Source organism: Lontra canadensis, unplaced genomic scaffold (assembly GCF_010015895.1).
Source record: "Lontra canadensis isolate GAN:19392208 unplaced genomic scaffold, GSC_riverotter_1.0 scaffold49, whole genome shotgun sequence".
NCBI classification, from domain to species: Eukaryota; Metazoa; Chordata; class Mammalia; order Carnivora; family Mustelidae; genus Lontra; species Lontra canadensis.
The window spans coordinates 208050-227827 of NW_022631043.1; the positions used below are offsets into that span (position 1 = coordinate 208050).

Genomic DNA, 19778 nt, shown 5'->3' on the forward strand with positions numbered 1-19778 from the left:
ACTCAGGCGTGGCCCGCAGTGGTCCCAGGGGTGCCCACCTCTCTTCGCAAGATGCAGTGGACCATCACTATGACGAAACCCTCCAGCGAGTCGAAGACGGCAAACAGGATCTGGAAGAGGGCGGAGCGGCGGTCGGTGACAGCAAGCACGGCCGACATCCAGGTCAGCGCCAGCAGCGGCAGCACCACGCAGGAGCTCCACAGCGAGGCCCTGGGGACAGCGCAGCAGGCGGCTGCATCAGGGCTGGCCCTGGCCGCCCTCTCCGCCCCCCACCCCTGCTGGACTTCACCTCCTCTCCCCTCTCTCCCCTGCGGTCCTGGCGGTCCCTCCTGGGGAGCAGAGTCCTGCCCCAACCAGCCCAGCAGCTGGAGCCTCTGAGCGTGGTCCCCGGAGGCTGGGTAGCGGGGAGGGAGGGACCTCTCGGGGACACCCAGGTTCCTAACTGTCCGGAAGGACACAGGAGGGATGCCCACTGGAGGCGGGAGCTGGGGGGCCACGGCCCCTCCTGCGTCCAGCTCCCTTGGCTCTCTGCGCCAGCCCCGCCGCCAGGGGATCAGGGCCCCAACTCTAAGATGGCTGTGGAGGGGGCTTTTGGCCAGGCCTCTGAGCTCTGAACAGAGATGGGGAGAGAAACACAGAGGACCAGAGAGCTGCTCCAGGAGGACAGAGGGGACAGACAGACAGACATGGCCAGACGGAGAGGGGAGGGGGAGGCAGAGACACAAACAGAGACCCACGAGCACTTCAGCTCTTGGCAGGCCTTGCTCTGCTGGTCCCCAGGGGAAAGCGGCCTCCAGGAGTGCCCGGGGCAGGCACTGCCCTCTGCCGCCCAGTGCCTCCCTTCGCCACCGTGGGCTACGCCGTGGCAGCTCTGAGCCTGCCTCTGCCGGACGGCGCTGTCACCGTGCCGAGTCCTTGAGGCGCATGCTGAGGGCAGATGGCTCCGGCGGGATGGCTGGTGTGTGGCAGTTGTCCGGGAAATGGGCCTGACCCCACCCTCACCACCATGACGACCTCCAGCGTTTGGCCCCCTGGGCAGGAGATGGCTCACAGGGGCTCCAAGGAGCCACCGGGGCCCCTGTCATCACCGGGGTGGGGGCTGAGGTCAGGACCACCAACTCTCCTCCTTACAGGACAGAAGCAGGAGCGGGTGGGGCAGGAGAAGCAGGGAGTGGGCGGGGGGAGGGGTACAGGAACATCGGGCGGGCGGGGCCGGGGCCATAAGAAGGAGCTGGGGGCGGGGCGGGGGGGGGGCGCGGACACAGGCCCGATAGGAGAAAGGCTACAAGGACCTTGAGTCCAGCTTGGAGAAGGACCCCGAACCAGCAGGACCTTAGTCAGGGGGCGGGGGCCGGGGCCCTCCCCAGAACTGTGCCCTCGGCTTCTGCACCCTGTCTGTCCGGCCTGGGCATGGGCACAGAAGACAGGCCCGCCTCCTCCCCCTCCATCCCCCTCCATCGCCCTCCCCTCCCATTCCCTCCCCTCTTCCCTGTGCCAGGACCCAGGTCCCCATCCCGGCCCCAGCCCCATTTCTGCTCCAGCACAGCTCCCTGGCCAGGTTCCCGGGGGGCTCAAGTCAGAGCCAGGAGTTGCCTTGAAGTCCTCACAGGAGCTTCTGAATGAGACTTCCCAGACCCGCCTCACCTCGCCTCCTAGGGTGGAGGCCCAGGAAGCCAGCCCTCCACAGCTACGCACACCGCCCTCCCCAACCCCGAGTCTCTGTGGCTCACCATGGCGGGTGGGCCTCCCTCGTCTCTGTCCTCCCTTCCGAAGCAGACCTTCTCTGGCCCTACTCGGGGCAGGAGGGCAGGGCGAGGCTTCTCCCAGGGAAGTCTCATCCTGCTGGGAGTCACACTCCTTGGGGCCTGGGGCCTGAGGCGGGACACCCACGGCCTGAGGCTGGTAGCAGATGGCTGGGGCCGGGGGACCCGGGAATCACTTCAGTTCCTGCAGCCCAGCCTCTGTGGGTTCTGCCGGGGCGAAGGGCCGCGCAGAAGAGCAGGTGCGGGCCCGGGGGGAACAGGGGTGCAGGGGAGCTGGCAGGGAGGCGCGGGGCAGTAGGACCACCTGGCCCTTTGGAAAGTCCAACGCCCCTATGGTGGGGTGAGAGGGAGGTGGGAGCGGTGGGGGGCAGGTGGGGCAGAGCCTCTCAGGGAATGTCCCCCAGGGCTCTCATGACAGGCCTGTCACAGGGCAGAGCAAACGGTACGTATCCCCCAGGCTTTGTCCCCGCCGGCCCTCCCCACACAGCTTTCTGCCTCAAGGGACCCGACCTGCCCCGAACCTGCAGCCGCCATGGGGCACCAGTGTCCACACACCCACACGCTCACACACGTACATGTGCTCACACATGCACAATACCCACCCACACACGTGCACACAAACACCAGCACCCACACTCTCACATGTTCACGCGCTCACGCGGCACCCACGCACGCTCACAGTAATGTGCTCATGCCCGCCCACATGCTTGCACGCGCACACGCTCACACTCATAGGCTCACGCACGCACACACCCACACGCTCGCACACACGTGCACACCCCCCACGTGCCCATGTACGCTCAGACGTCCACATGCTCGCACACGCACACTCACACACACACAAATGCTCACGCGTGCACACACGCAGCACCCCAGCCCCAGCACGTGTCAATGACCTGCCCGCTGAGCGCGTGCTCAAGCCGCCCCGCACCCATCCCGTCCCGGCGGTGCCAGCTGTCCAGCCCTCCTTGTCCCAAGGCCTCGGGGGATGGGGGAGAGGAGCCTGGCAAAGGGCCGGGTAGGGGACGACCCCCAGAGTGGACGGCAGAAGTGACAGAGAGGACAGAAAAAGCTTAAAACAAACTGTGTGACTCAGCAGCGTGGAGACGGGCACACGCGGGGCAGGAGAGGGTCTGATGTGGCACGGCCGGCGCCCTGGGAGGTGGCGTGGGCCGCAGGGAGGGCTCCACACTCGGGCGCACCCGAGGGGCGGGGGCAGCTGACCAGGGGTGCAGTGCAAAGCCCAAGACCAGAGCTGACAGCGTTCTCGGTTCTCACAGAGACCGGGTGGAGCGTTCGCCGACCGCAGCGGTCGGCCTGCATCCCCGGGGCCAGTCCTGGGGAATCGGGGGGGCTCCGGGGGAAGCAGGGGAGCCTCGGGGAGGTGGGGGCCGTCAGGGTCCGGCCCTCATGCATGCCTGCGCCGAGGAGAGAGGAGCCAATCTGTCCATGTTTGCACAAAGAAGCAGAACTCCGGGGGGGAGGCCACGGCCCCCAAGTCTGCCCTGACCATGCACCGCGCCAGCCAGGGGGCCAGGGCTCCGCCAGCCAGCGTGCCGGGCTTCAGGGAGCTAGCTGCCAGTGTCCTCCCACAGGCCCTGCGCGTGTGCGTGTGTGCATGTGCGTGTGCGCGGGCAAGCCCGTGGCAGCACGCAGGGAGCTGGACCGTGGGGGACCCGCCAGGGTGCCACGGGTGCACCCAGGGGCCAGGGCACCCACTGCTCACCCGGACCAGGGCTGGGGAGCCGGCCAGCCACACGGACACACAGGGCTCCCGCGCCCGCCATATCACCCGCCGCTCACCCCACCTGACCCCGGGCCCCTTGGCCGCACAGACGGGGATGGAACAGGAGAGTCGGCTCAGGGGTTCTTGTAGGAAACAAAGCAAACAGCGCCTGTGGGGAGTGGGTGTCACGTGCGAGCTGCCCCAGCACTCTGGCCTGTGCGCCCCGGGGCCCCCCAGAAACACCTGTGGGCAGGCGGGGTAGGCCGCCTCCATGCCCACTGCCCAGGGAGAGGGGCACCCAGGCCCATGGACAGCGAGGCCAGCCTCTGGATCCCACACGTCCTCCCAAGCCACACAGCAGACTCCTGCCCATGACCAGAAGCCATCAGGGAGCCCAGAGGACGGTGTCCTGAAGCCAGGGTACTCTGGGAGTGCAGGACGAGGAGGAGGGAGACAGAGACAGACATGGAAGACGGGCACAGAGGGAACGGGGCAGAACCCCACGCAGACACCAGCAGGGCAGAGGGACAAACAGAGCAGTAGGCAGGGGCAAGGCAAGGAGGGCTCAGAGGGCAGGGACAGGATGGAGAGGGTCTGTCTCAGCCCATCCTCGGCCCCCCTCCATGACCTTGGCGCTGCCATGCCCTGGGGGGCTGGAGAGGAGGTGCTGTCCCAAACACACTTGGCCTTCACTGCTGGACATTGCCCAGCCGCTTGGGACCACGTGCCCTCTGGCCACGCACTGCCCTCTCTGGGCCCAGCCTCTCCATGCAGGAGGGACACCCTATTTGACCCCTGCACTCTCCTCCTGTCGCTGAAGGCACCACAAACACAGGCAGGTCACATCCTTGCTGGGGGTTACCCGACCCCACAGTAGGGAAGGGGGAGGCCGGGGGCTCCCTCCCTCCACCCTAGTGGACCCTGCAGGGGCCGGGTCCCTGAAAACATCTGGCTTCCCAGTTTCTGAGGATGGGCCACAGGCCAGACGGAGAAACTGAGGCACAGGGCAAGGCCGGGGCTGGCTGTGAGCCTACGCAGACCTCTGTGCCCCAGTTTCCCTGCCTGCTCTGGGGGCTGACGGGGAGAGTGGGCCCTGGGTCTTCCGGACTCGAGGCAGGTGAGGCGCCCCAGTGGGCCCTGCCCTACCCTGCCCGCTCCTTCAGCTTCTTGTCCGTGATGCCGTCCTTGGACACGAGCTTGTTGAACACCAGGATCCCGATGACCATGTTCACCTGCCAGGCAGAGAGTGGGGGGTGGGGGCGGGGGACTGCCCTCCGGGCTCCGGCTCCACACCAGGGCTCCCACCCGCAGCAGGGCCCTATGGACACCGCTCCCCAGGCCAGGAGATGGGGCCGCCGGCACAGGACCCCCGACTCTCTCCCAGGCCTGGCCTCCCGCCCCCCGCCAGAGCCCCGGCTGTTAGGTAGGGTCCTCCTGCCACAAGACCCCACCCGGGGCGAGATGCTCCAGCTCCCGTGCCCACATGACCCTCCCGCACGACCCATCCATCCCCCCACATGACCTCCCGCACGACCCATCCGTGAAGGTCTGGCAGGCCCACCTGGCCGGGGTGGACAGGAAAAGGGGCCGGCACGCCCCAGGGTGGGGACGCAGAGAGTCATGTGGGGGGCTCTCCCAACAGTCTGCGTCCCCGGGCCGCTCTGCACTCAATAGCCCCGAGGCCTAGCTGCCATCTCCACGGTGGGCAGCAGCAGCTTCTGGAGCTGGGGCTCCAGCTGTCCGGAGGTCGGAGGTCAGGCTGACCTCCACGCACCCCCAGAGTGCTGGCCCATTCCCACTGCAGAAAGGGCCTCAGGTAATCCAGCTGCTGCCCACACTCAGGGGTGCCCTGTGGCCACCCCAGCCTTTCAGCTCCCCTGCTTCTTCTTACATCCCTCCCATGACAGGGAGCTCACTCCTCACAAAGGCCCACCTCGAGGGCCGTCTCGTGGGCAGCGTCCCCGTCTAGGTTTTTTCCCGGGGGTGCACTGCCCCTGCTCTCTCTGACATGGCATCTTCCCTGCCTCCTTCCCGCTGGGCACCGGCTCCCTAGCAAGTGCTCCCAGCTGTTCCTGTCCCGCAAGCCACAGCCAACGGCGGCTGTCGGCCCCACCGCGGCCCTGAAGCCCTGGGGGTTTCCTCTCTCTGGCCTTCTCTCCTGGGTGGGGAGGCTCCTGGCTCCTTCCTTTGCCCCCCAGACGCCCTCCCCCGCACTCCCACTCTGCAGAGGCCGCCTGGTGGAGGAACGAGGCCTCATCCCGGACCCCTCGGATGCAGAAGGACGAGGGGCCGACTGCCCGCGGCCCCACCGCTCTTAGCGCCCCTGACCCCACACACCGCCATGGGCAGGACTTGCCGCTCATCCCTGTGCGAACGGAAAGTTCCCTGACGTGGGCACCAGCCCTGGAGGGCCTGACTGGGGTTGAGGCATCTTTCCCGGGTGACCTCATTTTCTGACAAGGCCGGAGCCACAGGGGGACAGGCCACCAGCCATCCCCGCCCTGCCCACGGCAGGCTCTGTGCGGTCTTGACTGGCGTGTCCCCACGTTCCTGAGGGGGCCCCGGCCTTGCCCTACAGACACCCTGGGAGGGGACATGGGGGATGGGAGCTCCCGCCTCCATCGGCTAAGCCTTCCCTGCTCCCACATTGCCTGTCTTTAAAATGGCGAGCTGGCCCGGTCTCTGAGGGGCCGCGTTGACATGCACGGCACGGAGGCCTCTCCCTTCAAGGAATAAAGGAGCCGGGACCCTCGGGCTAGGCCCGCTGCCCACGGCTCCACCCTCCCACACAGGGTCCCCCAGCCTCCCCTGTGCCTGTGCCGGTGCCCAGCTTCCCCGCCACAGAGTGGTGTGTGGCACTGCATGAGGGGCGGAGGGCTGGAGGGGAACAGGCTCGGGCACTGTGGGTGCAGGGGGGCCCCCAGCCGTGCCCGGCTCCCCCTGCCCAGCCGGAACTGGGAGGCAGGAACTCTGTGTGCCCGTGGCACTGTTTCGCATCCCTCCCCGAAGGTGTCTGGGAACTCGTGGCGAGGGAGAGCAGGCAGCCGCCTCCTTCTCCAGAGCAGGACAGCCGGTGGAAGCAAGGGCCCAGCCCTGGCCCCCCAGCCTCAGGCTCTGCTAGCTGCTCTACCCATCCCCCAGGCCTGACTGGCACTCCCTGCTGTCCTGGGTCAGCCATCTGTCTGCTCGGTATCCCCCATCCGGCCACTCAGCCTGCGAGCCCAGACGGACCTGCTGGCCAGTCCCCAGGCAGTGCCCATTACCCATGCAGGCGGGGCTCACCAAGATAGCAGGCGCCCCCCGCCCCCGCCCCCGTGTCTGTACCTGTGTACCCTGAGGGCAGCTCCAGGGGGCCAGGAACGCCACCCACCCCCTGGTGACCATGGTGACCCTGAAGGGGCAATAGGTACAGCCCAAGGGCCCAGCCTGGGCCAGCAGGGAGGGGGTCAGTACCAGTACGACGGCGGCGGCCGGTCCCACGAAGGCGTACAACAGTCCCCCCTCCAGGGACAGCCAGCAGCTGGGGAGGGAGATGGGCTGGTCAGTGGCCAGTTGTGACATCCCCGCCCCCCCGGGGAAGGCCGGCAAGACGCTGGGGAGTGGCAGAAGGAGCTCGGCACCCAGCAGGCCCCCCGGGGCACAGCACACAGCAGCTCACTCTGGCCTCTGAGCCCTCGGAAGCCCCCCTCCACCGCGGCCCCCCGAACCCCAGTTTACAGAGAGAGAAGCAGGCACCGGGCAGACACGAGGCTGTCCTCATTCGGCAGACACGAGGCTGTCCTGACCGCCCCAGGCTTGCCCCCCAACTCTCCTCCTATGCCCTCCCCAGTCTCACGCACAGACCCTTCTTCTGGCCACGGTGCCAAAACTTTGGGTCGGGTCCCTGCTCCGGCCCCCCACCTGCCCACACAACCCAGGCCCCACGGCCAGGTAACCCAGGCCTCTTGCTCATGCGTCTGGCCCAGGCTCTCCTCACACCAGCCGTGGTCACCGGCCCCACATTCCCCCAGATCTCCTGGACCTCACGAAAGGTGGCCTGCAGGAGCCCCGGGCCCAGTGAAGATGCTGCAGTTTTCACGTGCTGTTTCCTCTGCCCCGAGCGTCCACCCCACGCAGTCAAACTTCAAGCCTTCAGCCTTCAAAACCCCTGGTGCTCCCCGATCCGCCCGGCCCTCTCAGCTGTGCGGCAGTGCCCGGGACTCCCTCCTGGCACTCACCCTACCAGGGGTTCCAGTAACCGGAACCTCATTCATGTCCACTTCCCCTGCTGCCCCAGGGGGCCTTGCTCCAGGGCCCAGCGACGGCCTGTCCCCCCGGGGCTCCACAGGGAGCCAAGCCTGCACGGCCCACCTTGGCCGCTCCTCCTTGCTCTGGCTCTCCCGTTCTTACCCATGCCTGCGGCTGCAGCCCCCCTGCAGGCCTTGGCTCCCCCTACCCTGGGAAGCTACAGTGCTTTTAGGGTCTCCCCAAGCTTCCTGGTTTGGCATTCAAGGCCCCTGGACCTGCCTGGCCCAACTGACCCTTCGGGGCCTCGCGGACTTCATTGGAGTAACAGGCCCCTTACCACCGGCCTTGCCCTCCTGGGGGCCACACAGCTCCCTTGCCACCACAGTCATGCAGGGAAGGACGCGTGGCTGCAGAGGGAAAACTGAGGCTAACAGACCCGGCCAAGGGTACCAAAGGAGGGGGTTGAGGCTCTGACGGCCCTGAGCCCCCATTTCACCCATCCTGCTGCCCACTGCCAGGGAGGAGCTAGGGAGGGAGGTGGCCTCCAGCCCCCGGGGCTCCTGGCCTCTCCCAGCCTTGGCTCTCCTCTGTGAGACGGGCAGCAGCCAGCTGTCACCTTCTAGGGCAATGGGAGGGTCTGGGGGAGCCGAGCGGCCTCTACCCCATCCCCACCCTGCCCCGACTCACTAGTTCATGGTGCTGTACCCTTTGGCCTTGGTGAATCCCACAGAAATGGCCACGACCAGTGCAGGGAGCCCTGCAAAGGACCAGAAAGAAAGGGGGTTGGTCCTCCCACCATCCAAGCCCCCGTCCATGCTCTGCCTCCTTCCAGCCCTGGGGATGGGGCGGGGCGGGGGCAAACTGGGTCCTCGGAGTCCTGAACACGGTCATGCTGAGCAGGAGAGGGAAAAGGAGGTGGACGAGGGCGGGAGCCCACGGGCTGTAGGCATGGCAGACTGTCAGCGAACGAAATGCAGGACGCCTGATCACACTTGAATTTCAGATAAAAAGAACTCATTTTTCTTGTACATGTCCCAAACATCAACCAGGATATCCTTAAAAAATAACTCATTATCTGAAATTCAAAGAGAATCTGCCGTCACATCCTACCTGGGAACCCCGTGGAGGCCCCAGGAGGACGAGGGCAGAGGCTGGGGGTGGTGCAGGGCCACAAGGGGCAGGGACAGCGGGCAGAGGCCGGGGGGCACCACTACCCCCTGCCTGGCACCACTCACCCCAGCCCAGGCAGAGGAAGCGTTTCCGGATGAGACGGTTCCTGAGGCGGCCCGTCACGGCCATGTAGGACTGCCAGGCCTCGGTGAGCACCCAGCAGAAGGACGACAGGAAGAAAAAGTGCAGGAAGGCGGCCACCAGCGTGCACACCACCTGGGCGGGGCAGGCGGGCGGCTCAGGCCGGGCAGGGGCCTGGGCGCCCTTCCTGGGCCCACCCCATGGGAGGAGCTCGGAGAGGCCGGGACAGGCCCGAGCTGGGTGTCCGCGGGGGGCACGAGGTCAGGTCCCCCTCACAGGAGGCCACTGAAAGGCCGGCACCAGCTTCCCTGGGAGCATTCTGGGGTCCTGTCACCCCATCCTGCCCGGGCTCCCTTGGGTGTGCAGGGAAGGGCCAAGCTCACGCACCTTATTGCGGGTCTGGGTCTGCCCGATGAGGATGAGGGCGTTGGAGGAGATGATGGACAAGCAGAAGTTGATGAGGATGACCGACCGCTCCGAGCGGATGTACCTGTGGGGGAGCGCGGCTCAGTGCCCCGGGAGCGGGGGGTTGTGTCTCCAGGAACTGGGGTCCTGCTGCCACTTCCTTCCTGCAGGCCTCCCTGCCACGCCACCATCACCTCCATCCCCGCTCCCGCTCTACCGCGCACTGAACTCCAGCCCCTGGTCTGGCGGCGCGGGGAGGGCCACGGGGAGCCGCCGGGCCCGGCCGCCCATTCCCGCTGGGAGTGGCTTATCCTCAGTTTCCAAACCCTTTCTGTGCGAGATCTTCTCCCTGTCTGCATCCCTCGGACACAGCTCGTTTCTGGGGTCTCGGTCTCGGCCTGCTCCTGGCTTCACTCCAGCCGGCCCCTGCCCCCAGCCCTTCCCACCCTGTCTGATCCTGACTTCGAGGGAGGAAGACCGAGCGGTTCCGAGGGCAGCCTGCAGAGCCTGGGCAGTGCAGCGGCGCAGCCTCATCCTGGCTGTGGAACCCTGGGCGAGGGGCTCAACCCCTCTGTGCCTCAGTCTTTGGATCTGTGAGATGGGTGGCAGGAACAGCACCTGTGGCCAGGGCTGCGGCTGAGATCAGAGGGGCAAGATGCAGGTGGGCAGAAGGGACAGGGCTGGGCCTCAGGGGCCGAGGTGTGACCTTGGGCGGGTCACTTTCCCACTGTTGGTCTCCATTTCCTCATGGGGACCGTCAGGCCACCTTCCCGACCACAGCTCACAGGGGCAGTGACTCAGCCAGCAGAACTCAGGAAGGAGGCGCTTTGAAAACCACCGGCAAACCCCTCAGAACCGCCGGTTCAGAAGGCTGTGCCAGGCCCCCGGTTCCCAGTCCCAGAGGTCTCTGGAAACCGAGGCCTCCAGGGAGGGGCTGGGCCGGTGGGGGGTTTGGGGCAGGTGGTCTGAGGAGGGGTTGGGGAGGAGGGCCGTCACTGGATGCCGGCGGGGAGCAGTTCGTTTGGCCAGTAGGGGTCGGCTCCTGCCCCCGGGCAGGAAGGGGGGCAGGGGAACACCGGCCGCCTGCTCCGCCTCCCACCAACAGACACACATCGATCTCTCCTGGCTGGCTGGCCTTGGGGGTGGCATCAGCTCTGGGCTGTGCAGCTGCGGGGGCGGGTGACCTTGACTCAGACTCCCTGTCCTAACCCTCTGCTCAGTGGGGCTCAACCAGGGCTCTGGGGGCTGGAGACAAGACCCGCCCACAGGCTCACACTTGCCCTCACACACCCTTCACACACCTGAGCCAGTCCTGGTCACAGGCCCTGGTTCAGGCCTGTTCACATGCGTCCCTCCCCCAGAGCTGGGGATGGCCGGGGATGGCTGCCTTGCCCCAACCCTGCCTGGGGAGGTGGTCAGGGTCCTGCGATGAGGCCCTGCAGCCCGGGGGAGGGGGTGAGGGGCACGGATGCGAGTAGAGATTCTTGCCCTGAAACATGACCCAGGCTCAGAGAGGACTGTGGACATGCACACCCACATGACAGGACATGGAATCTGGGGGCTCTGAGGCCCCAGAGCAGGGCACTGGCCTGGGGAGTGGACTTGCTGGCACTGGTCAGGCAGTGCCTTCAAAGGGCAGGAGAAAGCGTGGCTCCTCCTGTGGGCACAGTGGAAGGCAGGAGCAGAAGGGCAACCAGCCCACCCTGGGCCTGTGCCCACCCACCCCACCATTGGGCATCCAGGGGGCAACACTTGGAGAGCAGGTGGGGGGCGCGTGGGGAGGGAGGGCGATGGAGGGCAATGGAGGGCGGAGGGTGGTGGTGGGGCAGTCCATCCCTGATGGCCTGGGCAGGAGAAGATGGGGGGGGTGGCACTGCTGACTGGGAAGGGGGCTCCGGACGAGCCCACCCACCCCCACGGCTGTCCTCAGAGGGGGAAGGGACAGGACCTGACCCCGGCCGCCCCGTTCCCGGGACCCCCCCCCCCAGCTGGGCCCACGCGCCAGGCAGCACCTCCACACAGACACGTAGATGATAATCAGCATGAGCAGGGTGAGGGATGACACGCCACAGCCCACGATGAGCGTCACCGACGGCACGATCACCTTCTCCATGTTCTGAGGGTGCCGGGGCGGAAAGAGAGCGGAGTGAGGGGGCCGGGCCCGTGCAGGCTGAGGCTAGGGGTGCCAGGGAGCCTTCCCTCTCCACCCCAGCAGCCCCACGCGCCCCCCACCTGCGCTGCCCGTGCTTCTGGGCCGGCCCCTGGGGGGGGGGTCTCTGTGCACCCCACCTCCCCATCCCTGCTATAATCAGAGCCACCTGCCAAGCCTAGCGACAAAGGCTTTGTCTGCCCTTCACGGACCACCCCCCTGCCGCAATTCCAGAGGAGGACCACATCCCCGTGTCACAGTCGCTCATGGGGCTGCCAGCCCCACCACAGGGACAGCTCTCCCGGGCCACGTGCTTCTGGAACACCAGCTGAGAGCAGGACCCCGGGCTTCCTGGAAGGGCCCCTCGGCACCAGCTGCATCCGTCCGGCCTCTGCTGCCTCCACGCCAGTTCCAACCCCCAGCACCTGCTGCCCCACAGCCCCACCAAGCACCCCTGCTCTCCGCTCCTCCCTCCCCTCCCTCCTGCTCTGCCGGATCCCAGCACTGCACGCCCACCCCCTGCCTGAGCCCGGCCCCCACGGCTCTTCTCCCAGCCGCTGCCAGAGAACCATGTAAAACACCATTAGAGATGGCAACCGTGCTTTGCTCAGGGTTTTTACCCCTGCCCGACCATCCCCTCCCTAGCCGTCCAAATGCTCCAAAGCCTGCTGAGCCAGGCCTGACCCCTGGCACCGGCCACCTCCTCCTTCCCACCGAGGCAGAGCTGTGGCCGCTGTCGGTCCCTCTGCCCAGAACACCCTTCCCAGCTGTCACGTGGTGCCTCTCGGCGCGGGGGGGCCTTGGGCTGGGGGGCCTGGCTCCTCCCCACCACATAGCCTGAGCACCCAGTCGGTCGAGCTCAGCCCCATGTCACTGCCTGACCCACCCAGTGCACACAGAGGGCCCCCGCACAGTGGACAGGGGTCGCTTGGAGGAGCCCAAGGACACTCGGAGGGACGGACACCGGTCCCTGCAGCCCTCCCCAGCCTGCAGGCTCTGCGCTCGAGGGAGGAGGAGGTGTGCTGCGGGTGTGGGGCTTCCTAGGGGCTCCCCCACCCTAAAGGGGACGCTCCTGTCCCTGCTCCCGGTCTGAGTAGGCTGACCCTCTTCAGGGCAGCTCTCTGACCCCGCTGACCCCGGCGGGCTGCCCAGGGAGGCCCTCCCACCTCACCGGCCTCAGAAGGCCCCGCATTCTTGTCCCAAGGCAGCGCCTTCCATCTCCCTTGGGCCCCCAGAGTTGGAGCCGGAACCCGGGCCACCTCGCGCTGCTGTCCCCACCCACGGACAGCACGGCGCCGAAACCATGCTCTGCCCTCCACCCATGTGTGTGCTGTCCCCGTGGCCTGGGCTGCCCTTCCCCACACGGGAAACGCCCCCTCCTGCCCCCCCCCCAGGCCCTTCTGGGTGTTGCTGGGTTCCAGCCCGGGTCCCACCACTGGAGGGGACTGCCGGTCCCCACAGCCCCATGTCCTCATGTTCCTGAGCCTCCTCGGGCCAGGCCCAGCTTGGACACAACCCACGTGGCTGGATAGATGAATGGAGACAGGGAAGGCAGGCTCTGGGAAAAGGGAGAAAGACAGCCAAGGTCAGCCAAGCAGCCGGAGGTCCCTGGAGTCACGGCCCAGGGTGAACCTGTTTCCACGCGGGGAGCTGGAGGTCCCTGGGCAGCGGGGGAGCTGGGCCATGGCTCACACCCTTGCACTCGCCAGGGAACCTTGAAGCTCGGCTGGCCACACGAGTCACAGGTGGCCAAGTGAGTGGCTCACACCCACCCTGTGGCTGGCTCCGGCCCCGACCTCTGTGGCCATCTGCCTCCATCTGCCCTCATTAGGCCTGGCAGCCACCTGCCGGCCCGCTTGCCCACCTGCCCACCCGCTCTCTCCTCTCCACCCGGCTCATCCGTCACTCCCGACAGCCCCGGCCTGCGGGCTCTAGATGATGTGCGGAAGGGAGGAGGGAGAACCAGAGGGCAGGGCGCCAAGGAGCTCTAGCCCTCATTGGGAGGGTTGGACTAGAGATCTCTGGGCAGGAGCTTGGCCCCAACCCACACACAGAGGGCAGAAGCCAGCCGGCCTCCCACTGGAGACCGGTTCCCTCGCCAAGTTTGGTGCCACCCCAGGGCCTTTGCACATGCTCCTCTTGCTGCCTGGTGCTCTTCCTCCGACCTTCACATGGCTGGCTCTGCCTTCAGCGTAGAGGTCGCCACCTCCCAGGGGCCCTCACTGACCTGGTTCCATCTGAACCAGCCCCTCGTCTCTCTGCCCCATCACCCTGTCTGGAGACTCCCTGGGGTACAGGGCCCCCACGCACCCAGGAATTCTTTTTTGTTGTCTATAAGGTCCCCATTGGTTTCTACCCCATCAACTCCACACTGTCCATCTCCTCTTGCACCCTCTACACAGCAACACGTCCTAAACACAGACTTCCCTCCTTGAGCACCGTCTTTGCTGTCCTGTAACTGCTCCAACAACGCCCGTGGCTCACAGCTCCCGCATAGAACAGCCCCGACCCCTGGTCCCACGCTGAGCCCTGACCCCGGGGAGGCAGGGGACACACTTCCCAGCACATCACGGCAGCAACTGGCTTTCCAGTGCTCCTCCTTGCCAGGCTGTGTGCCGGGCTGTGGATCCCTCCCCTGTCCAGGCCCCACTGCAGCTCGGAGCCAGACAGCATCACCCCCTCACAGATGTGACTCAGAGCCACTTCTTGCCCTCCCAGCCGTCAGTGGCACAGCTGGGCTCTGACAGTCTGGCTCCATACGGAGCTTGGGTGGCAGTGGTGGCGGGGGGTTGCCTGGGTCCATGCCCCTGTCTGGGAGCTCGTTCCTCTCTGGCTCCTGGGGTGGGAGCCCCGCACCCCCTCTCCACCCCTGGACTCCCGGTCCCCGTGGCCACTCTGGGCCCCAGGATTCCCAATGCCTCCACTTGCTCAGACCCCAGTCCCCACGCCCGTCCCACTCCAGCCAGGGAAGGGGTAGGTGGTGCCCTGTCTTGCCCCAGGCCCAGCCCACCTCTGCCACCACCCCACCTGCCGGCTGGGGTACTCTGTCCCCACTCCTGCTCGGAGCCCTCCAAGACCCCAATCGCACTGTCATCCCGCCCACCACACAGCTCCCCACTGCCTTTGGGGTAAAGCTCCAGCTCTCCCCGGCACTGGCCTTGCTCCCCTGCCCTGCCCTCCAAGCCCCACCTTGTCCCCCACTGGCTTTTGCCTTCCTCACCTTCCCTGGCACGACCACTGTTCCTCTCCACTAAGCTCAGCCAGTGAACTTCTGTTTGCCCCTCAAGGCCCCACGAGACACCTCCTCCTGGTGCTCCCCTCCAAACCACCCATGGGGAGGGAAGGAAGCTGTTGCTGTGCCCAGAGCACCTGTCCTTTTGGCCTGGGCTGCCGCAGGCCTGTCTGGATGCAGACCCCGTGCTCCTCCCGGGCAGGACTGGGGTCTGGCACAGGCCCCAGTCCCTCACAGGCGGCAAGATGGGGATCTCACCCTCGTGCTCGGGCCCTCCCAATCAGGGTCTCCGGGGTCAGCCCCGGAGCCAGAGCTGGCCAGGAAAAGGGAGGGAGGTACTAGCAAGCTTCACCGGCAGGCCGGCACCAGGTGGGCGGTGGAGCCCTGGTCCTTCTGGTGCTCTGGCTCCGAGCTCACGCTCATGCCCATGAGGGGTCCCCAGGGTCGGGCAGAGATGACCACTGTGCCAGTTACTGCTGGGGACACCTAGGCTCCCAGTGGCCAGGTACATTGCCCTCAGCCCCAAGGCCCCTGGGTGACTCCAGCCCCCGTGAGTGGCCGTGCCTTCAGCCTCAGCTCCCCTTCTGAGATATGGGGATGGGGTCCCACCTTTACGGATGCTGACACCAACCCCCCCAGCTGTGGCTGCTGACCCCCGTACCAAACAAAACCTCCGACCCCTCCCAGACCGAGACCTGCCCAGCCTGATGCGTCGACCTCCAATATGCCTGGCCCCAGAAGCCCCGGTGCAGGCCAGGCTGGGGGCAAGGCCCTGGACCCCAAGACTTCTGCTCCTGGTTCCACCAGCTTTCACCAGCATCGGCCACCTGCCCCTCACCAGACTCGGCCTCCACACCCCAGCTGACCCAGAGCTCAGCCCCTGGTGGGACGCCACCTTCTGCGGAAGGCACAGACCGTGGCACGCAGTCCACACCGCAAACCCTGGGGCGGCAGGGCCCTCCCCCCGACACCCTCAGCTGGCCCGACCCTCAGGGCTGTCACTTCCATCTGACGGCGGGGGGCAGAGGGGAAGGCTCAGAGTGACGGGGCACGAGGCTGGAGTCTGTGTGTATGAGGGACCAGCCTGTGTGTCGACACTCAGCCACACCAACCCTGGGCACACATCCCACTCCGGAATGCTCCCCTGTCCCCGGTCCTTCCTCTCCATGCTCCAAAGGATGGGAGGCCACCTGGGGACCCCATCCTGCAGGGTCTGGCCCCACAGGGACTCAGGAAGCCCCCAGTCCCATTGGTTGCTTCCCTGTGCAGAAGTCTGCTGCTGTACCACTGATGACCACCTACGCAGAAAGCCACCTCTTCCAGGGAGTCCCTGGGATGGCCCTGGTTACGGCTTTCAGGGCCCTCCCCAGAACCGACAACACCAACAGCCCTTTCACAGGGACAGGAGAGTGGGGGAGAATGCCCCAAAGTCAGGACCAAGAGCACAGACCCCTGTCCAGCAACTTGCCCCAAGACCTTGAGCAAGTTGCTCTCCCCAGGGCTCAGTTCACCTGCCTGCCAACGGAAGGTTTTAGTATTGATGACCTCTAGGGTCCCATTGGGCTCTGCCCCCATGGGGAACCCTAGCGGACAACACTGCTCTCCCTACCCATGTCCCACTGGACAAAGGGTGGTGGGCAGAACGTTCTCAGAAAGGCCCGGAGCCATCTTTCACATTGAACCCAGGATTCTCTGAAGGGAGAGCTGTGCCGCCCCCACTGGTTGAGGGCCAGCTGCCCCAAACACCAGGACAGCCATGTCCCCCACCCCAGTCTGTCCTCCGCATCAGCTGCTCAACGATCCTTCCACATGGGCCTTAGACCCGGGGTCTTAGTGAGCAAAGACCCCAGCCCCTTTCCCTCCTCGGGGGGCTCAGTGACTGGGGCGGGGGGGGGGTGTTTCCTGGGACCCGTGAATGGCGCTCAGCCCTGCAACAGACAACCCCTCAACCCCAGGGGGCCAAGCCCAGCACCCAGGGCCCCAGCCTGGGAGCTGGCCCCAGATGCCGTTGCCATAGAAACCAGCAGCCCCCACAAGAATCACGGGAACAAAAAGGAGGCCCCTGAGATGATGGGGCCTTCCCCAGCGGAGCCGTGGACCTGGGCCAGACCCAGCACCCTCAGCCACCCCGGGACCCTGACCTGGGGACGTGGCTGCCTCCAAAGACCAGGGTCCACTTGCGGAGGGCGGGGAAGGTCTCCCAGCCAAGGTGGCAGCTCTTTCCCCTCCCTCTGCTTGGCAGGCCAGGGCCCCGTCTCCCAGCTGAGGGGCGCACTGCCAAGTGAAGGGGTACGCAGGCTCCGCCAGGCCAAGCCCTCCCCCAGTCCTCAAAAGCCTGGGCCCAGCCTGCCCAGCTCCCGTGAGGATGGGTTCCCTCCAAGGTCCAGGCCCCCAAGGAGAGTGGGGGAGACTCACCCATCGGCCCCTGGGGGAGAGGGGAGGTTGCCCAGCCCCTCCCGGGCCGGTCCCCAACTCCCCGCTGCCACCCACCCGGCGCCCACCCACCCCCTCCAGAGAGCGGCTGGCCAGCGGGCCACGACACCGACCCGGCGCACGGACCCGGGCGGGGATGGGTCCGGCCCCTCCCGCGCCGGAAGCGCCCGCCCCGCGGCCCCCTCCCCGCCCCCACTCCGCGCCCCCCGCGCGTCCCGGCCGGGGTCTCACCGCGTCGGCGCTGAGCTGGGCTAAGATGGCGAAGGTGGAGAGCCGGTCACAGAGGCAGCGCGTCCGGAGGGCGTCGAGGGGCACCGTGCGGCAGCCGCGCCACGACCAGGGCCCGAGCTGCGGGGGGGCGGGGGAGGAGGGCCTGGGGGGCGGGACACACGGGGTGGGGTTGGGGGGGGACAGGGGCGGCGTGAGCGGCGGGCGGCCGGCGGCCCGGCCCCCTGTCCCCGCCGGCCCGCGCCCGCACCTGCGCCCGCAGCCACGCGCCCGCCCCGCCGCCGGCCCCCGGAGCCCCGCGCCCCATGGCCGCCGCCGAGCCACGGGAGAGCGAGTCTCGGGAGCGCGGGCCGCCGAGCCCTGGCCCCGCGCCCGCCGAGCGCCCCGCCCGCCGCCGGCCCCCCCCCCCGCCCCGCCAGCGCCGGAGCCCGAGCGGGAGCCGGAGCCTGAGCCCGAGCCCAGCGGAGCCGAGCCCAGCGGAGCCGGGGGCGGCGGGCGCGGCGGGAGGGGTGCGGGGGGCCGCCTCCGCCCGGAGCCCGGAGCCCGGCGCCGCGCGCGGGTGACCTTGGGACCGCGCCCGCCTCCCCCTCCGCGGGCTGGCCGCCCCTGGCGTCCGCTGCCCCAGGCCGGGGACACAACAGCCTTCCCCCGTGTCTGGAGGCCCGGGATTGCGCCTTTCCATTTCCACACCGGGGCCGCCGGCGAACCGGTCGCCGCCGTAGATCCAATCCGCATCCCTGCAAGGCTCGCCGGCCTGCCCGGGAACTTAGGAGTGTCCAGCCACCACCGCTGGCCCTGGGCTGGACCTGCCTGCTGGAGCCCCTGGCCTGCGGGTGGGGTAGGGTGGGGGCAGGAGAGCCGCTGGGCCTGCCGACTAGGGGCCCCGGGGGAGGGGGCTCCCGCATGTCTCAAGCAGGAAACCCTGCCGAGGGATCCACCGCCTGGAGGGGTCTCCCGAACTCAGGGCCACAAAAGGCCTGCGCTCTCCCGCAGATAACTCAAACCCCATGCCTCCTCTCAGGACTTCGGGGAAAGTTCCAGGTTTCTGCAGCGAGGGTCTTCCCAGGACCTGCCCTAGAATCGAGTGGGGGGTGTCAGGCCTCTGTGCCCAAGCACAAGGGAGCCGCAGAGTGCCACCACCAGCTGGACTGCCTTATCCCGGCCCTGCACGCCTGGCAGGCTGGGGGTTCGACAGCTCCCTGCCCAGTGCTCTCCCCATGGGGGCCCTGACCCGGCAGGTGTTACACACACACACACACACACACACACACACCCTGGGAGTGCCATCTCTGCTCAAAACCTGGGTTTGCCATCCACCAGCCTTGGCCACCTCCTCAGGGTGTCACCTGGGGAAGTTCCCTACCCTCGCCGCTAGCTCCCGTTTCCTGAGCTGCAGAACGGGGAGGGTGAAGCGGGCACACACCGCAAGGCCGCCAGCACCGTGCCTGCGTGGATGCGGGAGCATCTCCGGGAACGAGGAGGGTCACTGGCTGCAGGGATCTGAGAGCCCGGGCTGGTGCTGGTGCCCAGGAGATGTTACACAATCCCTGCTCTGAGCTCCGGGCCCCGGGGGGCAGGGATGTATTCTGGGCTGGGCCAGAAGCCTGGACGTGGGCCTTGCTCTTTTCATTCCCTTCTCTCAGGGAAGAACCTGACCCCATTATGCGGCGAAGAAAAACTGGGGGCTAGCCTCTGGGGCCCAAGAGGGCTAGCCGAGTTTACGGTGGCGGCCAGGCAGAGTTTCATGGCCCAGGAGCCAGCCGTAGGCTCTGCGGGAGCACTGGGGCTCAGGCCCTGGGAGGTACCCCCACCACACCCTGGAGCTCCAGCCGGCCTGCTCTGTCTAGAGTTCAGGGAGAAGAGAGCCCTGTGGCCTGAGCTCAAAGGGCCCAGGATTGGGGAGCTCAAAGCTCATCCATGTCAGGGGGCTTCCATGAGATAAGTGCAGAAGCAGCCACTAGTCACAGCGGGGGGCAGGGGGCAGCCACACCCAAAGACAAGAGACCTTCTCCACATCCTGCCTCCAGAGACGGAGAGACCACCAGCTGCAAACCAGGACCAGGACGATGGAAGGAGCCCAAGAGTGCAGGGTCCTGGAGCGTCCTGGAGCTCCCAGGAGACCCCAGGTCCAGCCTAGTCCTCCCACACCGTTGGCCAGAGGCCTATCAGGGCCTCGCTGAGTGCGAGGGCCCCACGTGGGACAGGGGCATGGGGCGCTAAGCCCCGCCAACACTGTGCCCCTTCCCGCCAGAAGCTCCCTGTCCTCACGCCCGGAGCTGCATATGTGACCGTCCCCATGTGCCCAAGCCGCTGGCCAGACGCTGAGCCAGCCACCACGGCGCAGGCCAGGAAATGGCCGGCAGC

The 19778-nt window shown here is 67.2% G+C and overlaps 1 protein-coding gene across 2 annotated transcripts in view; it reads right to left on the minus strand.

Annotated features, from left to right (window-relative positions):
* Positions 1-19778, minus strand: part of ADGRB1 (adhesion G protein-coupled receptor B1) — a 63132-nt gene that overhangs the window by 9644 nt on the left and 33710 nt on the right. For both annotated transcript variants that reach the window (XM_032873458.1, XM_032873457.1), the window contains exons 17-24: positions 17418-17559; positions 11385-11488; positions 9355-9457; positions 8952-9102; positions 8404-8473; positions 6943-7009; positions 4636-4721; positions 39-210 (exon numbers count right to left, since the gene is read on the minus strand). In XM_032873458.1, the coding sequence (XP_032729349.1) occupies positions 39-210; positions 4636-4721; positions 6943-7009; positions 8404-8473; positions 8952-9102; positions 9355-9457; positions 11385-11488; positions 17418-17559 (895 nt within the window). The remainder of the gene's footprint in view (positions 1-38; positions 211-4635; positions 4722-6942; positions 7010-8403; positions 8474-8951; positions 9103-9354; positions 9458-11384; positions 11489-17417; positions 17560-19778) is intronic.